At 39.7% G+C, this 15,882-nt stretch overlaps 5 protein-coding genes across 17 annotated transcripts; 3 read left to right on the top strand and 2 right to left on the bottom strand.

Moving 5' to 3' along the window:
* Positions 1 to 5,081: 5,081 nt before the first annotated feature.
* Positions 5,082 to 7,188, top strand: LOC104813426 (transcription factor MYB29-like). Its single transcript, XM_010541002.2, has 3 exons — positions 5,082 to 5,401; positions 5,902 to 6,679; positions 6,779 to 7,188. The coding sequence occupies exons 1-3, from the start codon at positions 5,087 to 5,089 to the stop codon at positions 7,033 to 7,035; spliced, it is 1,350 nt and encodes a 449-aa protein (XP_010539304.1). The 5' UTR covers positions 5,082 to 5,086; the 3' UTR covers positions 7,036 to 7,188.
* Positions 7,189 to 7,273: 85 nt separating this feature from the next.
* LOC104814005 lies at positions 7,274 to 7,885 on the bottom strand. The gene is made up of 2 exons (XM_010541853.1): positions 7,811 to 7,885; positions 7,274 to 7,712 (listed from the first exon to the last, which is right to left on the bottom strand). Exons 1-2 carry the CDS (start codon positions 7,883 to 7,885, stop codon positions 7,386 to 7,388), a joined length of 402 nt encoding a protein of 133 aa, XP_010540155.1. The 3' UTR covers positions 7,274 to 7,385.
* Positions 7,886 to 8,770: 885 nt separating this feature from the next.
* On the bottom strand, positions 8,771 to 9,523 carry LOC104813425. Its single transcript, XM_010541001.1, has one exon. The coding sequence runs from the start codon at positions 9,400 to 9,402 to the stop codon at positions 9,037 to 9,039; it is 366 nt and encodes a 121-aa protein (XP_010539303.1). The 5' UTR covers positions 9,403 to 9,523; the 3' UTR covers positions 8,771 to 9,036.
* Positions 9,524 to 10,137: 614 nt separating this feature from the next.
* Positions 10,138 to 12,593, top strand: LOC104813424. 2 transcript variants are annotated; one of them, XM_010540999.1, is made up of 9 exons: positions 10,138 to 10,412; positions 10,845 to 10,901; positions 11,075 to 11,127; positions 11,331 to 11,382; positions 11,611 to 11,679; positions 11,775 to 11,834; positions 11,926 to 11,968; positions 12,095 to 12,151; positions 12,348 to 12,593. In XM_010540999.1, the coding sequence occupies exons 1-9, from the start codon at positions 10,301 to 10,303 to the stop codon at positions 12,409 to 12,411; spliced, it is 567 nt and encodes a 188-aa protein (XP_010539301.1). In that variant the 5' UTR covers positions 10,138 to 10,300; the 3' UTR covers positions 12,412 to 12,593. The 2 variants fall into 2 exon arrangements, with proteins under 2 accessions (XP_010539301.1, XP_010539302.1); XM_010541000.1 differs by having other exon boundaries at positions 10,319 to 10,419.
* An 875-nt stretch (positions 12,594 to 13,468) lies between these two features.
* LOC104813422 lies at positions 13,469 to 15,477 on the top strand. 12 transcript variants are annotated; one of them, XM_010540990.2, is made up of 4 exons: positions 13,469 to 13,503; positions 13,599 to 13,618; positions 14,300 to 15,170; positions 15,270 to 15,477. In XM_010540990.2, the coding sequence occupies exons 3-4, from the start codon at positions 14,376 to 14,378 to the stop codon at positions 15,315 to 15,317; spliced, it is 843 nt and encodes a 280-aa protein (XP_010539292.1). In that variant the 5' UTR covers positions 13,469 to 13,503; positions 13,599 to 13,618; positions 14,300 to 14,375; the 3' UTR covers positions 15,318 to 15,477. The 12 variants fall into 12 exon arrangements, with proteins under 12 accessions (XP_010539292.1, XP_010539293.1, XP_010539297.1 ...); XM_010540991.2 differs by having other exon boundaries at positions 13,487 to 13,503; positions 13,599 to 13,634; XM_010540995.1 differs by lacking the exon at positions 13,469 to 13,503 and having other exon boundaries at positions 13,510 to 13,618; positions 14,334 to 15,170.
* Positions 15,478 to 15,882: the final 405 nt, after the last annotated feature.

The raw sequence follows: 15,882 nt of genomic DNA, 5'->3' as shown, positions 1-15,882 counted from the left end.
AAAACTCCAGGTTAATTGATAAAGAGTATGGACGAAAATATATTTTATTATGCATTTAATATTTTATTTTTTTCAAAATTTTATAATATGTTTTAATAACTATGTTTTTTGTACATTTAAATATCCAACAAAACACAGGTTTCACATGCTTTTTCAGCTGGCTCATTATTATACATGCCATCGAAATATCAAAATATGCATATAATATAATTACATAACATTATTTAGGGCGTTTATAAAACTTAAGCTATGAAATTCGGTAACAAATCGGTGGGCATGGAGGAGGAGCACCCTGCAACATATCTGGAGATGCAGCCAACCCATATATCATATATATATAAAAGTTGATTGAATGTTGTCATAAGTGACATAAAATATCGACTTTAAAAACACTAAAGTCATAAATAAAAAGGGAAAAACTATAAAATCCATTTATTATTATTATTATTATTAAAAGGTGGAAAAACTATTATGCCTATATTGATTGTGATGGTTACAACTATAATGGGTGGGAAAAAATGGCAGATATAGTAACAAACAGTGACATCAATGCCCCACCAGACATTTCAGAGAGAACTATCACAATTGACTGCATTCACATTGGACTACATATAAGACTCGTGTGTGTACATAAATCAAAATTCAAATATATTGGACGGACCATATTTTTTTTTGTTGGGTTGAATAATTTCTGTCTGTATTACAGAAAATGATGAACTGGAGGGTATGGTGGTGGTGGTCACGTACGTTCTGTTACTAGTCATATCGTCAATACATTTCCGTGGGTTGGAAGTCAAAACGCGACATGATCCATATATGCCTTCATCAATAATTCAAATTTTCTTCGGAAAACAAAATTATATTTGTTTTTTTATTAATTAATTTTATGAGACATTTGTTCCTAGGAATTAATTAAGTGTTCATTTAATTAAGCACGCTTAAGCTCGTCATAGAATTTGGCTGACTAAACTCTTTTGAAGCCAAAGCAATCGTTTTCCGATATTTATGGGATATTATTATTATTATTATTATTATTATTATTATTATTATTGAAGCGTGGGAACGGATGTTAATGTGTACACACACTTGGGAGAGAGAGATCGTTGTCACGAATGTAAATGGAAAATAATTGTGGCTGCAACGAGAAATTATACATACAAGGCCGGAAAAAAAGAGGATTGGTCCACGGTTACACACACACACACACATATATATATATATATATATTTCATTTACAGGCATAGATTTTCATGTATTAATGTCCATAAATCGACCGATGATAACTGAACGCCGAAACATTAGCTAGAATGTTTCGAATACAAATTCGTGAATGGGATGTCCAAGAACAAAAACAGCGTATTAATATAAAATCTGGAAATTTAACTTCGCCTCAGCGCGTGAGAGACACGACAATGTTGGGAAAATGTCCCGGTGGAGGAAAACACCACCACAACGTCAACAAAAAGTTAGATAACGCGGATGGACAACGGCTGTACGGTGAACGTTTCGAAATTGAACCGTATGGAACTAACAAAATAGGTATTTTTCTCGATTTTGAACCCTCTAAAATTCTTCCAACGTTATTAAAATTATAAAAAAGAATTTTTAAAATCGAATCAAGTCTAATATATTTTTTAATAAAAACCGGAATCGATCATAATTTGAACCGAACTATTTCCGGTCTGAACCCGAATCGAATACCAAAACATCTACCGATAATGGGAAACACTATTTGGGGTGGAGATGTATGAGAAAATTGTGTTTAGATTTTCATCCAAAAAAACTCGTGTATATATCTCGTTGTAAGATTTGTATTCAAATTCAAGTGTCAAGTGTATTTGGGATTCGAATATTCGGAACGATGTTCGGATTTTCATGGATCTCTTGATTCAGATTTATTTAATAAAAAGTAATAATATTTATGCGAGAAAAAATTGAATAGACAATGATAGAGAGGGATGAATGAATTGAGGTCAAAGTATGTGACAAGAAGAATGATGAAAGATAAATGAAAATAAGTTTAGTTTTCTTGAAATAATGTTAAAAAATGAGAAAGTTTTTTTAACTTGAAACAATTACATTTTATAAGAATATCATACAGATATTATAGATATATAATTGTTTATAACAAAATTAGTATTGAATATCCGTTTCTAAAAAAAAAAGTCTATTATCCGCGTTGTAAAGATTGAGTCCTTTACCTTGTTTTTCTCCTGCCATTCATTCAGTACGTTTCTGATTCCCTTGATTCACGGGGAATAGATTGAGGTCAATTTCCGAGGTTTGTCGGCTTTTTTTTTTTGTCAGGAAAGAGACAGGAAACATCGGTTCTTGTCCTGTTATGAGTTGGTCTATTGCCATTCATTTCATTTGGGCTCTGGTGCGGATCTTGCTACTGGAGGAGCTTTCCGAAATGGGTCTGTTTCAACTCAAACCGGTGGACACGATGAAAATCATAACTATACGGAGGGGTGTTGGGTCCAAGCTCAAGCATGGAAAGCGATCGTGTGGTATATTTAACAGTTGTGTGTTGGTTTTAAAATGGAACTGCAATATAGCAGTTACGAGTGTGTCTATATACGTAGAACTTGTGTATTAATGAAGAGTAAAAAACTGTTGTAATCCTATTGGGTCTGTCACGAAGAAATCGAATCGTTGTGTGTGTATTCGGTGAGTTTATATGCGCTAAATATGTGCGGAGTGTTTGATTTAAGAAAGTTTACAAGGGGACTGTACGGATGTTCATCATCTGGTATGATATTACTTTGACATTGGTATTCTGGGAACAAATCGATCCGGTTTGAGTTCCAGAGGAGCAGAGTTTGGATAAATTGTAGACAAGTGGTTGTTATATAGGACAGTTTTTTTTTTTTTTTGATAATCCGGAAATTCACCCGACTTTTTGTCCAACTACATCTTCCAGAGGAGCGGGGCAGCCCATGTGAAAACCCCTCCCCAACCAGGAATCAAACTGCCAACCTCTGAGTGCTTTGCATCCATCTGCTGACCACTCGTCCACAAGCTGTTGGGTTTATATAAGACAGTTGGCATTGTGAGGATCGTGTCTTCTCACGCAGTCTGAACAGTATAAGCCCCCCTCCCGGCCACTGACAGGATTGGTCGTGGTGGAGGGTTTGTGTCTAGTGAACAAAGGCTCAACCGGTTTGAACAGCAGAAAGATTGATACTTTTGACCAAATGGGTCGAGCGGTAACATGTTCACGGCTCATTAGACAGGGCCAACCACAAGGCCTCGATCGGTGATCAGGCGTTGTCGATGAGAAGTTTAGGCGAAAAGTCCATAAAAAAAAATATGCAGAACAAGTCTGTTCATCCTCGGGTCGAGTTCCATCTAGAAGAAGTGAAGGATTCAAGATTCAAGATTTCGACTATGTTCGCCCTCAACTCCACGCCCACAGAAGGATCTGGGCTTACTTGCTCCGTTAGTAACGGTTTTCTCGTCCAAACATTTGCACGGCTCATGGTGAATGCAAGATGATATCAGAGAAGAGTACGATGAACTTGTGTAGCATATACTTCCTTTCGTGTGATAGCAAGGATCAGGAGAACGAAAATTGAACAAGAGAGAGAGAGAAGTTATGAAACTGAAAATAAAATGAAGAAAAAGTCGTCTACCTGCGGGTTAGTTGGATTGGATCAATATGTACACAAGTTGCCCGTTTATTTTTTATTTTTTTTATAATCCGGAAGTTCACCGGGCCTTTGGCCCGACTACATCTCCCAGAGGACCGGAAATTGACCGTTTTAGTGAAGCCGTTGTTAGGGTTTTCGAGCTGTGGGATGAGGTTAATTTCATATTCGTTTGGGGTTCAGATTCTGGACAGAAACGTGGGCCAGATTCATCCGTATATATAGGGTTTCTCGAGTAAAATTCAAGCAAACGCCTTATTAACACTAGTATAGCTTGAATTTCCCAATATAGATGCATGAACATGTGTCACCTGCAATTATGCCCGCACATATACATACATGTGTATGTATATGTGCATATTTCCGTTTAATATATGCTTCATCATCGTACATAAAAGAACCCAAAAGAAGAATGTTTTGAGTGGGAGGGCATCATCAGTGTTGCGTCATATTGCTTTGATATATATATATATATACCCCATGGTTTTTTAATAAGCAAATACGTTAAAGAGTAGAGTGTGTGTGTGTATATATGTGTATGTATGTATATGTGTGTATGGTATGGTCTTAAAATAGACGTTGGAGAAGTTATGCATGTACTCATAAAACAGCTCAATCATACATTCATAATCATTACCAAACGAAAGCACCAGAAAAAGCACAAAAAAAACTCATCTTTTGAGAACACTATACACCTTTCCTAGCAGATATCTATGGAGAACGGTCATGAAAGGACAAGAACTCAACTGGCCACGAGATAGAGAGAATAAGAATCTATTACATGTAACGGGAATCATAGAACTTTTCGATGTTCCACGGATAAACCAAAAGATTTAAGCTTTTCATCAGGGAAATGATTTTCTTTTCTCCGGATATCAACCGAGATCGAAATCATCACACATGTGTTGTTACCTCGTCAGTGCGTTCCATCTCATCTCTGTCATTGTTACTCGGATTCCTCCCACCATCCTCTCCGGAAACATCCTCGGCGAGATCCCGCAAGAATTCGGCGACTTGTCATTCCTGAAGATCCTAGAATCTTCGTACTCTCCGGCTCAGTTAGATTAATCTGTTTGGTCCGGCCCCAAATTTTATTCAAACCCACCATCGGGTCTCTCTTTCCCTTTTTATCCATCTTCACATTTGAACACTTTGTTTTTTTTTACATCCCCAAATTACCCCCCAACTGCCTCTTTTACCACAGTTCTCCTCTTTTTTTACCTCTCTGCAGCCATTTGCCAGAGGTAAAAAGACAAAAAATAGAGAGAAGATTCTTACCGTGGACCCTGCATTTCAGGTAGCTCTGCTAGCTTAAACCCCCTCCCTACCCGGGGCCCACATCTTGGACATGAACAAAAAAACCAAACCAGAGTAAAATCCACAGAAATATCCTGTTTCATTCTTCTGACAGCAGAATCAGAGGAACAGAAGAGCCGATGATGCTGTACGGCGGTGGAACATCAAAGGACGGCGGCGGCGGAGGAGGGTCAGCGGTGGTTTTGAAGAAGGGGCCGTGGACGGCGGCGGAGGACGAGACATTGGCGGCGTACGTGAGGGAACAGGGAGAAGGGAACTGGAACGCAGTGCAGAAGAACACGGGTCTTGCCCGTTGCGGCAAGAGCTGTCGGCTCAGGTGGGCGAATCATCTCCGGCCGAATCTCAAGAAAGGTGCCTTCTCCGCCGAGGAAGAGCGCTTAATCATCCAGCTTCATGCCCAGCTCGGCAACAAATGGGCTCGCATGGCCGCTCAGGTACCCTTCTTCTTCTTCTTCCTCTTCTTCTACCCATAATCTCTATGTGATTGTCTGTGTACATATAGTTTCTGCAGGTTCGTCTGTTTCTTGTCATGTCATCTGGCTTTTGAATCTTTTCTCTGTTCATATATGTCTTTGTGATCGTGTTTGGATGTCTATATTTGCAGTTGCAGTGTCTGGTTTTTAAGGTTTCTCTTCATTTTACCCGCTGTCATCCTTGGTCTGTGTTTTTTTTCTTGCTTATAATATGTTGTCTCCTCCTCCTCTGTCCAACTTCTATGACTCCAAATTATGGTGATAGATTGTCATCATCATCATCATCATCATCACCAAACCTTTGATCTGTTTTCTAGGTTTCCATACAAGGGCGCACACCATATACATGTATACAAACACTTGCACACACATATATATATTGCAGCAAGACAGTGAAACTCTGTATACTAAACTGCCTTGTCTTTGTCTATTCAATGACATGTTGTGGCTGAACAACATAGTTACCGGGAAGAACAGATAACGAGATCAAGAACTACTGGAACACGAGGCTGAAACGTCTCCAACGACAAGGTCTCCCTCTCTACCCTCCCGAGATCCTTCCAAACCATCATCAGATGTATCTCCGACCTCTGTCTCAGCCCTCCTCTCCTCTCCATTCCCCTTCTTCCTCCTCGTCCTTCACTTTCCCCACCACATCCACCTATTGTAATCCATTCTCTACTCCTCCCCCGTCCCTCTCCTCGCCACTCTCTTCCCCTACTCTTCCACTCTTCGTCCCCCCGAGATCCCCCACTCTCCACCATGACAACACCATCGTCTCCTTCTCCTTCCCCGGACCTCCTCTACTCCATCCGCCTTCTTTCCATGCCAAGAAGAGCTCTTACCCTACATTTCTAACTCTACCTTATACTTCTTCCTCTCCTCCTCCTCCTTCTGCTTCTCCTCTTCATTCTTTCTCTTTAAGCCCTTCCTCTTCCCCTACTCAAATGCTTCATACCCACTTCACTCCTTCGTTATTTCAGTTCAATGAACCTGTTTACTCCTTGAAACCGGAGCTCCCTTCAAACCAAATGTCCCACTCAGCAGTCTTTGATGTTACCAGCTTGTCAGACAATGAGAAACATCATCAGAATCTTGACACCGGTTTGCATAGAAGAAGTAGCTGCGAGCTGTTAGAGAGTGTCCTCGATGAAGCCGAGGCTTTGGCCTGTGGCGGCCGGGCGCCTAAGAGGAGACAAGTCGACGACGACAACAATGTCTTGGACAGTTTCGGACAAGGTGAGCTATCAAAAAAATGTTTTGTAATAAGCTTTTTAACTCTACACTTTTGCAATAACCTGAAATGAATCTGATCTCCCATGGTGTTTGTGTAAAAAGTTTTAAAACAAAGGGAAGGTGAATCTCAACAGATGAACGCCGCCATGCAAGAAGACATAGCCAAGTTTCTCGACTGGGGAAGCGACAGCGGAGAGATCTCGAATGGGCATTCTTCAGTCGTCACTGACGATAATCTCGTCCTCGACCTTCATCACTTCATTTCCTTCTTCCCGGCCGACGCCTCAGCGGCTGAAAATGATGATCATGACAATAACACTAATTCCTGCTCGTGGGACAACTTGCCCGGAATCTGCTAGAGAATTGAAAAAAGATCGAAATTTCCAGAAAGATCGACAACTAATGATCAAGATCTTGATCATTGTTTGTATTATAAAACAACCGGATTTACATACGTGAAACTTTGTTGTTAATTACTGTTAAAATATGGAGGGATACGTTTCCTCTGCTGTTCATAAGTGACAAATTTTCTTGTATTTATGCCGATTCCCATTACCACACATGATTTCTGCAAACACTAAGCCGAAACATAAAATCTGTAAGGACTTTCTAATTATAGAGAATAGATTAGAACACTTGATCATATACATGTAAAAATAAAAAACACATACATCACATCATGTTCTTCCACCAGAGAGGCTTGTTCCTCTTACTCAAGAAAGCCGGTTTTCTTCAGCACTGCATTCCTCACTTTGCTTAGATCTTTCCCCTTCAGTGTCCTTCCAGCTCCTTCCATGACCGATAACGAGGGTGACGATCGTATCCTGCCCATGAAATACTCCTCTGGTAACACACTCTCGCTGCCCCCACCACCACCACCATCATCATAATCATCACCGTCATCACCATCATCATCATCATGAGTCTTAGCAGCTTTCTTTGGCTTGATTGTGTGTATTCTTGACCAGTCAGGAACACTGACAGGAGCTGAGTGCTGTTTGTTCCGAAACCGCTTGTGGTTGTTCTTGGGATCACCCTTGGGTTACTGAGTTGGAACCTTTGGGCTGGAAAAGAGGGATTCGAGGTCTGGTTGATTCCTGTGGCAGATTGATCATCTTCATACCCATCAAGAACATCCCACACGTCTTGTTCCTGGAATTCTTCTTCTTTCACGGGCATCCATAAACCATATTCGTTCTTGTCCTCCATTGTTCAAGAGAAGAATATTCTGAAGAAAGAACCCAAAAAATCAATAAGATTGTCAGATTGATGGCATAGAGACATGAGAATCTACCTGGTCCTGAGGATTTTCTGAAGAGACAGACGCAGCTTTCTCCAGATTCTAAAACGGAATCTGCAGCAACAAAAAGAGGAACACTGTTGAAACAGAACACAGATAAGGCATGAAAATTGGGCAGAAACTTGTCAGAATTTATCGAGTTTGATGATTTACCTGTATAAATATATATATACAGATTAAAAGAAAATTACTCAGGAAGGTGAAGGCAAAAAGATTCTGAAGAGGAGGAATTCGCAGAGGCAAAAAATGAGGAAGAGAAGAGGAGAAAGAAGGCAAAAGGGACGTCAAGAACAAGACATGAATAGATTTTGTCTCTATGGATCGTCTCCAAAGACATAGGCACCAACGTCCAGACCATTATTATTACTCCCGACTCCCGAAAACGAGTCCTCTGTGTTTATGTGGTAACAACGAACGGTTGCATTTTTCAGACAAACACAGTAGATTTCGTCTCAAGATTTACCTTCTTTCCTTCAAAGGTTCACCTCCTTCATTAAATTAAGTCTCGTTTCATGAACTTACCCAAGAAAACGGAATCTAAAAAAAAAAATGGGCCATGCCCCTCAAAGGTTGAAACTTTATCTCACAAGAAAGAGACCCAGATGCGCTAAATGTGGAGGATATGCATGAATGAATGATAACGTAATGTAAAAGGGACATCAATGAACTAGAAAGCAGAGGGACACAGTTCAAAAGATCATACTGCAGATCAAGAGCCACATTTTCGCCATGGGCAAATCATTTCATATCTCAAAGTTCTAATTGATGTATTGGTCAATCAGAACCATTGAACATAATTCCAATAACAGCAGTTAGATACGAGAGAAGAGAGATGATAGCTTACATTGAACTTTCACATCAAATGGATGAAAGATACATTGAGATCAAACTGGAAATGAGATTCATTTGAGGTACACTAAACCATGATGGTTTACGTAAGGTTTGGATTTTTATGGTTCAAGAAAAATTGACAGCTCTTCCCGAATCGGATCATTTAACATAGAAGGGAAGAATCTACAACAAGAACAAAAAAAGGTATCCAATATCAACTACCTTTAATTCAGTGAGCAACTAACACATCATTATTTAATACACTGCTGTTACCGCCGGCGGATTCAAGTATAGAACTCTGAGAAGCGTTCATATTCATCAACGACACGGATCTAGCAGCGACGAGCTTCTTCCTCCGGAGGCTACTTGGGCCGTAGATCTTGCTCAGGAGATCCGGCACATGATCCAGCGTCAAGATCTGCGGCGAGGACGAGGGCGATTGCGACTCCAATCTCTGCAAAGAGGAGCGAGAGACGAGCGAGTTGGATCTCCCATTGATCCTGGAGTCGCGGATCTGAGCGAGAGCACCGGGCTTCAAATAACGGTGGAAGCCACCGTCGTTTCTCCTCGCCGGAGATCTGGAAACGGTTTTCATTGGATCAGATTATCTCTAGGGTTGCAGAAATCGATCGAGATCGGGATCACGAGAGATTTGTGGTGGGGATCGCAGAAGGAAGGAGGGTTTTGTAGGAGAGGGGTGATTGGGGGGCGGGAAAATCGGGGGTAGGGGTTCGGGGAAATAAGAGGGAAAATGAGGACTTAGGGTTTTGAAAAGGATCGGAGGCGGGAGTTTCACGTTCATGTGGTCCCTCACGCAATTCTCCTCCACGATCACGTGACCGTTTTTGTTTTTATTTTCTTTTTTTTGTCCGACTATATATATATATATATAATTTCTTCGGCAATATTCTTGTTTAGAAGTACTGGTCAAGAAATATTTTTTTAACACAGGTATAAAAATCTGAAGCAAAAGGAAATTAGAGAGACAAAAAATAGATTTTTGAAGAGAAACGCATAATTTATTTAATCACATATGAAACATAATATATATTTTATTTTATTTTTATAAAAAGTCGTTTTTTTTTCAAGATTTAAATTTTAACAATTGAAGTTGTCAGTATCCAAAGTAAAGGAAATGTTGCTTTCGACATGCACAAAATTTCTGGATTTCCCCTGGTAAATTAACGACATTAAAAAAGTTTATTTAAGATTAAATGAATTTACTTTCAATAATTAATCTTTTTCGTTTTAGGAATTTTGAAACGTTTATTTTTTTTTATTTGTTTAAAGTATAAGGTTGGCTTCACAAGATTTGTTGTTCGGGGAAAAAGTAAAAAAGCAAAAAATAACTTCTCCACGATCCAAACCCGAACTCGTCTTTCTCCATAACCCGAGCGGCGAATCCTAACTTCGAGCTACGGTTTTCATTGGAAGAGCCTGTGTGCAATTCTACAGACTGTTTTTGGCGCTCGATCGGAATCCGGAGGCGAGCCATGTCGAGGCTGTGGTCTAGGTTTTCTGGATTGTTCAGTAGCAGGAAATTTATCGGTGTCGACAGAGTGGGGAACAAGTATTTCTCCAGAACCGAAGAGATTGATGGAATCGGCGAGTAGTAATTTCCTCATCTTATTTCTTCCTCGTATCGCAAATCTGTGTTTTTTTTTGTATCTGGCATTCTAATGATTCTCGACTTCAGTAGCGAATTTAGGTTTTTCGATTCGCGGGTTTGCTACAAATTGCTGACTTTCCTTAGTTTTTGAATATCTGATATTCTTATCGAGAAAATCATGCGAATTGGGTAGGGGGATTTTTTTTTCCTGGGTATTCCATTGAACATGTATTTGGACTCGGAAATGAACTGCTCTTTGGATATACATGATCCATTCAATTTAGCAGTCTAGTTAAGAAAAAGCCTCTTCCTTTTTTTTCATTGGGGAAATTGCACTTAATATCCATATGCACGCAGCTAATAGGTATGCTCTTGTGGAATTCATTTATGTAGTAAGATGCTCTGATGGGCTTCCTTTCATTTTCCAGTTAAGGAGAAAAGATGGGTCATCTTTAAAAGAGAGGAGGATCCGACCTCTGTCCCCGGTAATCCTTGATGAAAGCTTATTGAATTGTGATTTCTGGAAGAGATAGTTAGGGTGGTTTCTTTCTGAAAAATAGCACTAGCAGTAATGTTGAATTTAAACATAAGGGGATGTGCAAGTTGTGTGGTGGACTTTGGCCTATGATTTTCCATATTGGTTGATTGTTTGTTGTAGTTGAATGGATATGTTGGCTGAATGGGCAGCGGAAAAGGGCTCCTACTCCCGAGGTAAGATGAAAGCTTTTCTCTTTCTGAAAGAGATATTTGATTAGAATAGTTTTCTTTCCATGGAGATGTTTTCAGGCAGATGAGATTCAATAGGAAAAAAAATTGTGTTAGTTAATATATTAGCTTGTCGTTTGTTTCTCTGTTATTGGCAGAATGCATTTCTTTCTGGTGATGTTAGACATTGATGTTGCCTCTTGTTCCAGGAGATGGCTGAACTTGAAGCAAGACGCGAACGTGTGAAGCTTAATGTTGCGAGTACGTGTTCCAGTCTATTGATACAATTTGCATTATTCGTTTTCTTTTTCTTTTCTTTGTCTCTCCATCTCTTTTGTCACTTCACTTCATATATGCCGCAATCAGTTTAAAACTTTGAGTACTTGCTTTCTGGAATAAAAACTTTTACTGATCCAAATGAGATTCATGTGTCAATCTTTGTAATTTCAAAGTTCATCCTCGCTCTGAATCCTTGAATTTCTCATGAAGTTCTTAAAAAAGAAGAGGAGGAGAAGAAAGCCCGAGAAGCCAGTGGAACTGGACGCAAAATCATAAGCAGTAATTAACGAATAACGCACACATAATCTGTCCATTTGTTTCCTTGCACATTTGAAGTGATAGTCCAATAAGATTTTCTCTTTGTTTGTGTATAGGTAAAGCTGAAGGTCCAGATTTGAAGAGCTTCATTCAACAATTCCCAGCTGATTCCAAAGGTTCAAATTCCTCCAACTGTGAAAGAGCTTATTCTTCCTACTTTAACCTCATGAATTTTTACTGACGTTTCCATTTTCTGTCCATGCTTAGGCGAGAAGCTCGAGGAAGCCCATGAACAAGCAAACGAATCTCGGTGAGTCACCATACCTTTACCACTCCAATTCTCTCTTACGATATCGATCTTCTTATGGTATTATAAGTTTCATCGACTTTTTGGGTGTGCTCACAGTAGCCTCACTTGCCTTCGATATTATTACAGTGTCAAGGAACCAAAACCAAAACCCGAACCCGACATTGCAGAGCGGCACATACCAAAGTAAGTAGCTTTCTGGCTTTTGTCTTGTCATTAGACATCCAGACTTTTGGGGAAGGTCATTTTCGATACAACCAGTTAGAGCATTTTGGTTGTAAGATCAAAACCACATCCAAACTTTTGGGAACCAATTTAGGATTTTGGTTATAAGATCAAAACCAGACAAATTGTGATACTGTTGATGATGATGCAAACGCAGATCGACAGAACCAACTGGGTCTGGAGCTTCGTTTCAGCCCGGAACATGGCAACCTCCAACCTGAGCTCTCTTCTTCTTTTCACATTGCAGGAAGCCATCTTCTTGTGTTTGTGTCTTTGTTGGCTTTTGTCTCTTCACTTGGTGTTTCCAGACATTATGAGTTAAAGTTACTTTTTCTTTTGACTTTAATTTTTGGGGATACAAATGATTTATTAATCGGCGGAATAAAATTATAAATATGTAACATTTCACTTTTTTATATTTATAAATTAATTTCTAATTCACAGTTTAATCAAAGTGATTTTTTTTAGAATTAAATTTTGGATTTTGTAAAATATATGTATAAATTTTAACTAGATTAATGTACGTTAATTATGTAAAAAAGTGTAATAGGGAAAAAAAATCGAACCGAACCGGATAAAACCGGTTCGCAGAGATTCTTTGCCACAAGGCCCACAACCAAGTTCACAGGGTTATGGGCTTTGTCTTAGAGCCCAACAAATAGTTCATACACGTGTCGCCTTCTGATGGGTTTAAAATTGTGGCCGTAAAACGCGAATGAAAAATATCAGCCGAGGCGTATCGTGATAAAATAAAATAGCACCAAAAATTGAAATAAAATATGGAAAAAATAAATTCTCCTAATCACGACGCAGTCGAAGAAGGTCACAGATGTTCAAACGTATATGTTTAAGTTCTAAATTATAAAATAAACAAAATTATCGGATATATAGATTTAGTTCTAAATCCGATTTTGTTATGAAATTTTTTATATTTTCTTTATGAAACGGAAACTCCACTCTTATATAGCTCACAAACAGGACTCTATTATAAAAAAAAATTATTATGAAAATTTTATTTTGTTTCTTGAATATGAATTCAGGAAATAAATATAAATAGGCAGTCCAATTTCAGGCCCATGAGTCTAGGCCCATAATCAAATATCGCGTTGTCGACACGTCCCAACAATCTTTCGATGGTTCCTCCAAACACGTGTTTTCCACGTGAGCGCAAAAGAGAATACAAGTAAAAAAAAAAAAAAATCTAAAATGCGAAAAATCTAGCGAGATATTGTTTAATAAGAAAGAAGCCCAATACTGCATTTAACGTCCAAGGGTTTGCAGAAAACTGTTGATTTGTGTTCTGTAAATTAAATGTCCGACTCCCTTCTTTTTTTTTTTTTTCTTACAAATCTTTGAACTTTTTTTTTTTCTCTCTCTAACCCTTTTTGACTCTTGTGTAATGCCACAGGAAGACAGCTGAGGAAGAGGGTAAGAGATTTTGCAGGTCTCTTTTTGTCTTCAGTGTTGTGTTTTCTCGTGGCCCAGAGACTCAAGTCGGATACTTTTTTACGACAGTTTCGTGGGTCAAAACTATCTTTGATCTTAGTTCGTGGGTATTAGAACGAATCGAAGATTATTGCTTCAGTCGAATTTTGAGGTTCGATACCGACGAAATTTTGGGGTATTCTTCGATGCTGGGTCTTAATATTTGAATCCCGAGATTTTCTGTGTTCTAGGGTTTTCTGAGAAAATCATGTGCTCGTTTCTTCTTTGATTATCTCTGTTCGATTTTGAGATAATCCATGTCTTTTGAGTCCCGAGTTTGGGCAGACATGGATGCATGTCTTGTCAGAGAGTTAGATATGCAGCCACTGTGCTATGGGGCCGACAACATTATACGAGGAATCGTTTGTTTGCTGGTTTTGAGGACTGTGTCCATGGTTTAAGACAATTGAATCTGTTCTCTGTCCATCCATGGTGGGTCAGTGAAATCAATTTTATATGTTAGGTAATGTTCTTAGGGTTAGTGGATACATACTTTGGATTCACTGTGTTTGATTGAATATTCATTGCGTCTTTTGGTTCGGGGTTTTGACATTTGATTTGTTGCCCTGTGAAATGATTTCATATTAAGCGCTATGATTTCCGGTGTTCATTCTTCTTGTACAGATCTGTTATACATTGCATTGGGTGTTTATGACAGCAAGCCAGAATACAAGAATATACTATCAAGAGGAGAGCTGAAATGGAGAAGGATAACCGAGAGAATATCAACCAGTATTCGTCAGCGGATTTCATGGTGAAACGGAAGAGGGGTCGTCCTCGTAAACAACTGGGGATAGATTCAGGTGAGCAAGGTCTCGGCTCCAGTTCCGGGCATGAAAGGAGAAGCAGGAATCATCCCCGTCAGAGGGATGATGTGATGGTGGGGCAACCAGTGAGTGGTGTGATCGAGGCTGGATTTGAAGCCGGGTACTTGCTCTCTGTTAAGGTCGGGAATTCGAGCAATGTGCTCAGAGGTGTGGTATTCAAGCCCGGGCGATGTGTTCCCCTTTCAGAAGAGAATGACGTTGCCCCTAATGTTCCAATGATCCCGAGAAACAGCATCCCGCATAGTCGGAAATCCAGGTTCCGTGAGGAACCTGATCTTTTTGGGGTTAAGAGCCGAGCATTGGTTCCCATCTTGAGCCAGTCTACTCAACCTGCACACTTGCAGAACGGTGGGCTAGTCCCTGACCCTTCAAGGGCACCGCCTCAAGCAGCGGTACCGATCAACCAGGCTCCACCAGCAGATGTCAATATCGGGTCCGAACTCATTATGCAGAGTGGAGCTGGTCATGGAAAGCCGTTTGAAACGCTGCTGACGGAAGTCATGATGAATAGAGTTCAAGTCCAAGGGAAAATGGCCTCGGTTGAGGCTGATTCCGATGAACAGGCGCTGTCCATCGAGCCGCTTCAAGCGATACACCCGGTCCATCCCGTTCATATTCCCAAACCCGTGCCTGGCTACAGAAGAGGCAAGATGACTGAACTCCTCCAGGTAAAAAAGCGAACAAACAAATGATTCAAGTCTTGTTCGTGCAGTCCGAGGTTTTGTACTTGTTTGATCGAGAGATTCATATCTCACCTTGCTGTATAGGCGGTGCAGGAGAACGTGAGAGACAGCCATGTTTCAGGGGGGCAATGATCTGTGTGGGGAATGGTTCCTACAACAAAAAGAGTTCCAGACTTTTCGCTGTCCGAATCAGCATTTCAGAATCAGAGCATTTTCGTATGGCGTGTAATCAGAAATAGGCACAACTGTAACTCACTGTCCGAGTAGAAAAGTGTGAGAAAAGTTCGTATGATTCGATATATATATATATATATTGACCAGAACAGCTTTTTTTTTAAAAAAAAAAATTCAAGCCCACAATGACTTGTACATCAACCCTTTTGGAGTTGAGGAATTTACAGAGGACCCGGTTCTGAATCTGAAACACCAAAAAAAAGCTTCTTTTTCTGCAGCTTTATATTCCATTCAAAGAAAAAAATGGACCTTTCACCATTATATCTCTTTGCAGCTGCTTATGAGTATAGTTTGGAAATCGAAATATCACCAGAGGAGCACAGACAAATGAAAATATAAAACCCATTTGTAAAATGGACATAACATGGTAATATGTCACAACCCCAACACTCATCATGTCACAAGAAACGAGAAGACAAGGCAATTGAGAGAGAGAGAGAGAGAGAGAGAGAGAGAGAGCGAG

The sequence above is a fragment of the Tarenaya hassleriana genome, unplaced genomic scaffold, assembly GCF_000463585.1.
Source record: "Tarenaya hassleriana unplaced genomic scaffold, ASM46358v1 Cleome20, whole genome shotgun sequence".
NCBI lineage: Eukaryota > Viridiplantae > Streptophyta > Magnoliopsida > Brassicales > Cleomaceae > Tarenaya > Tarenaya hassleriana.
Note: the sequence above shows the minus strand (reverse complement) of the source record. Positions and strands in the feature narration are given on the sequence as shown.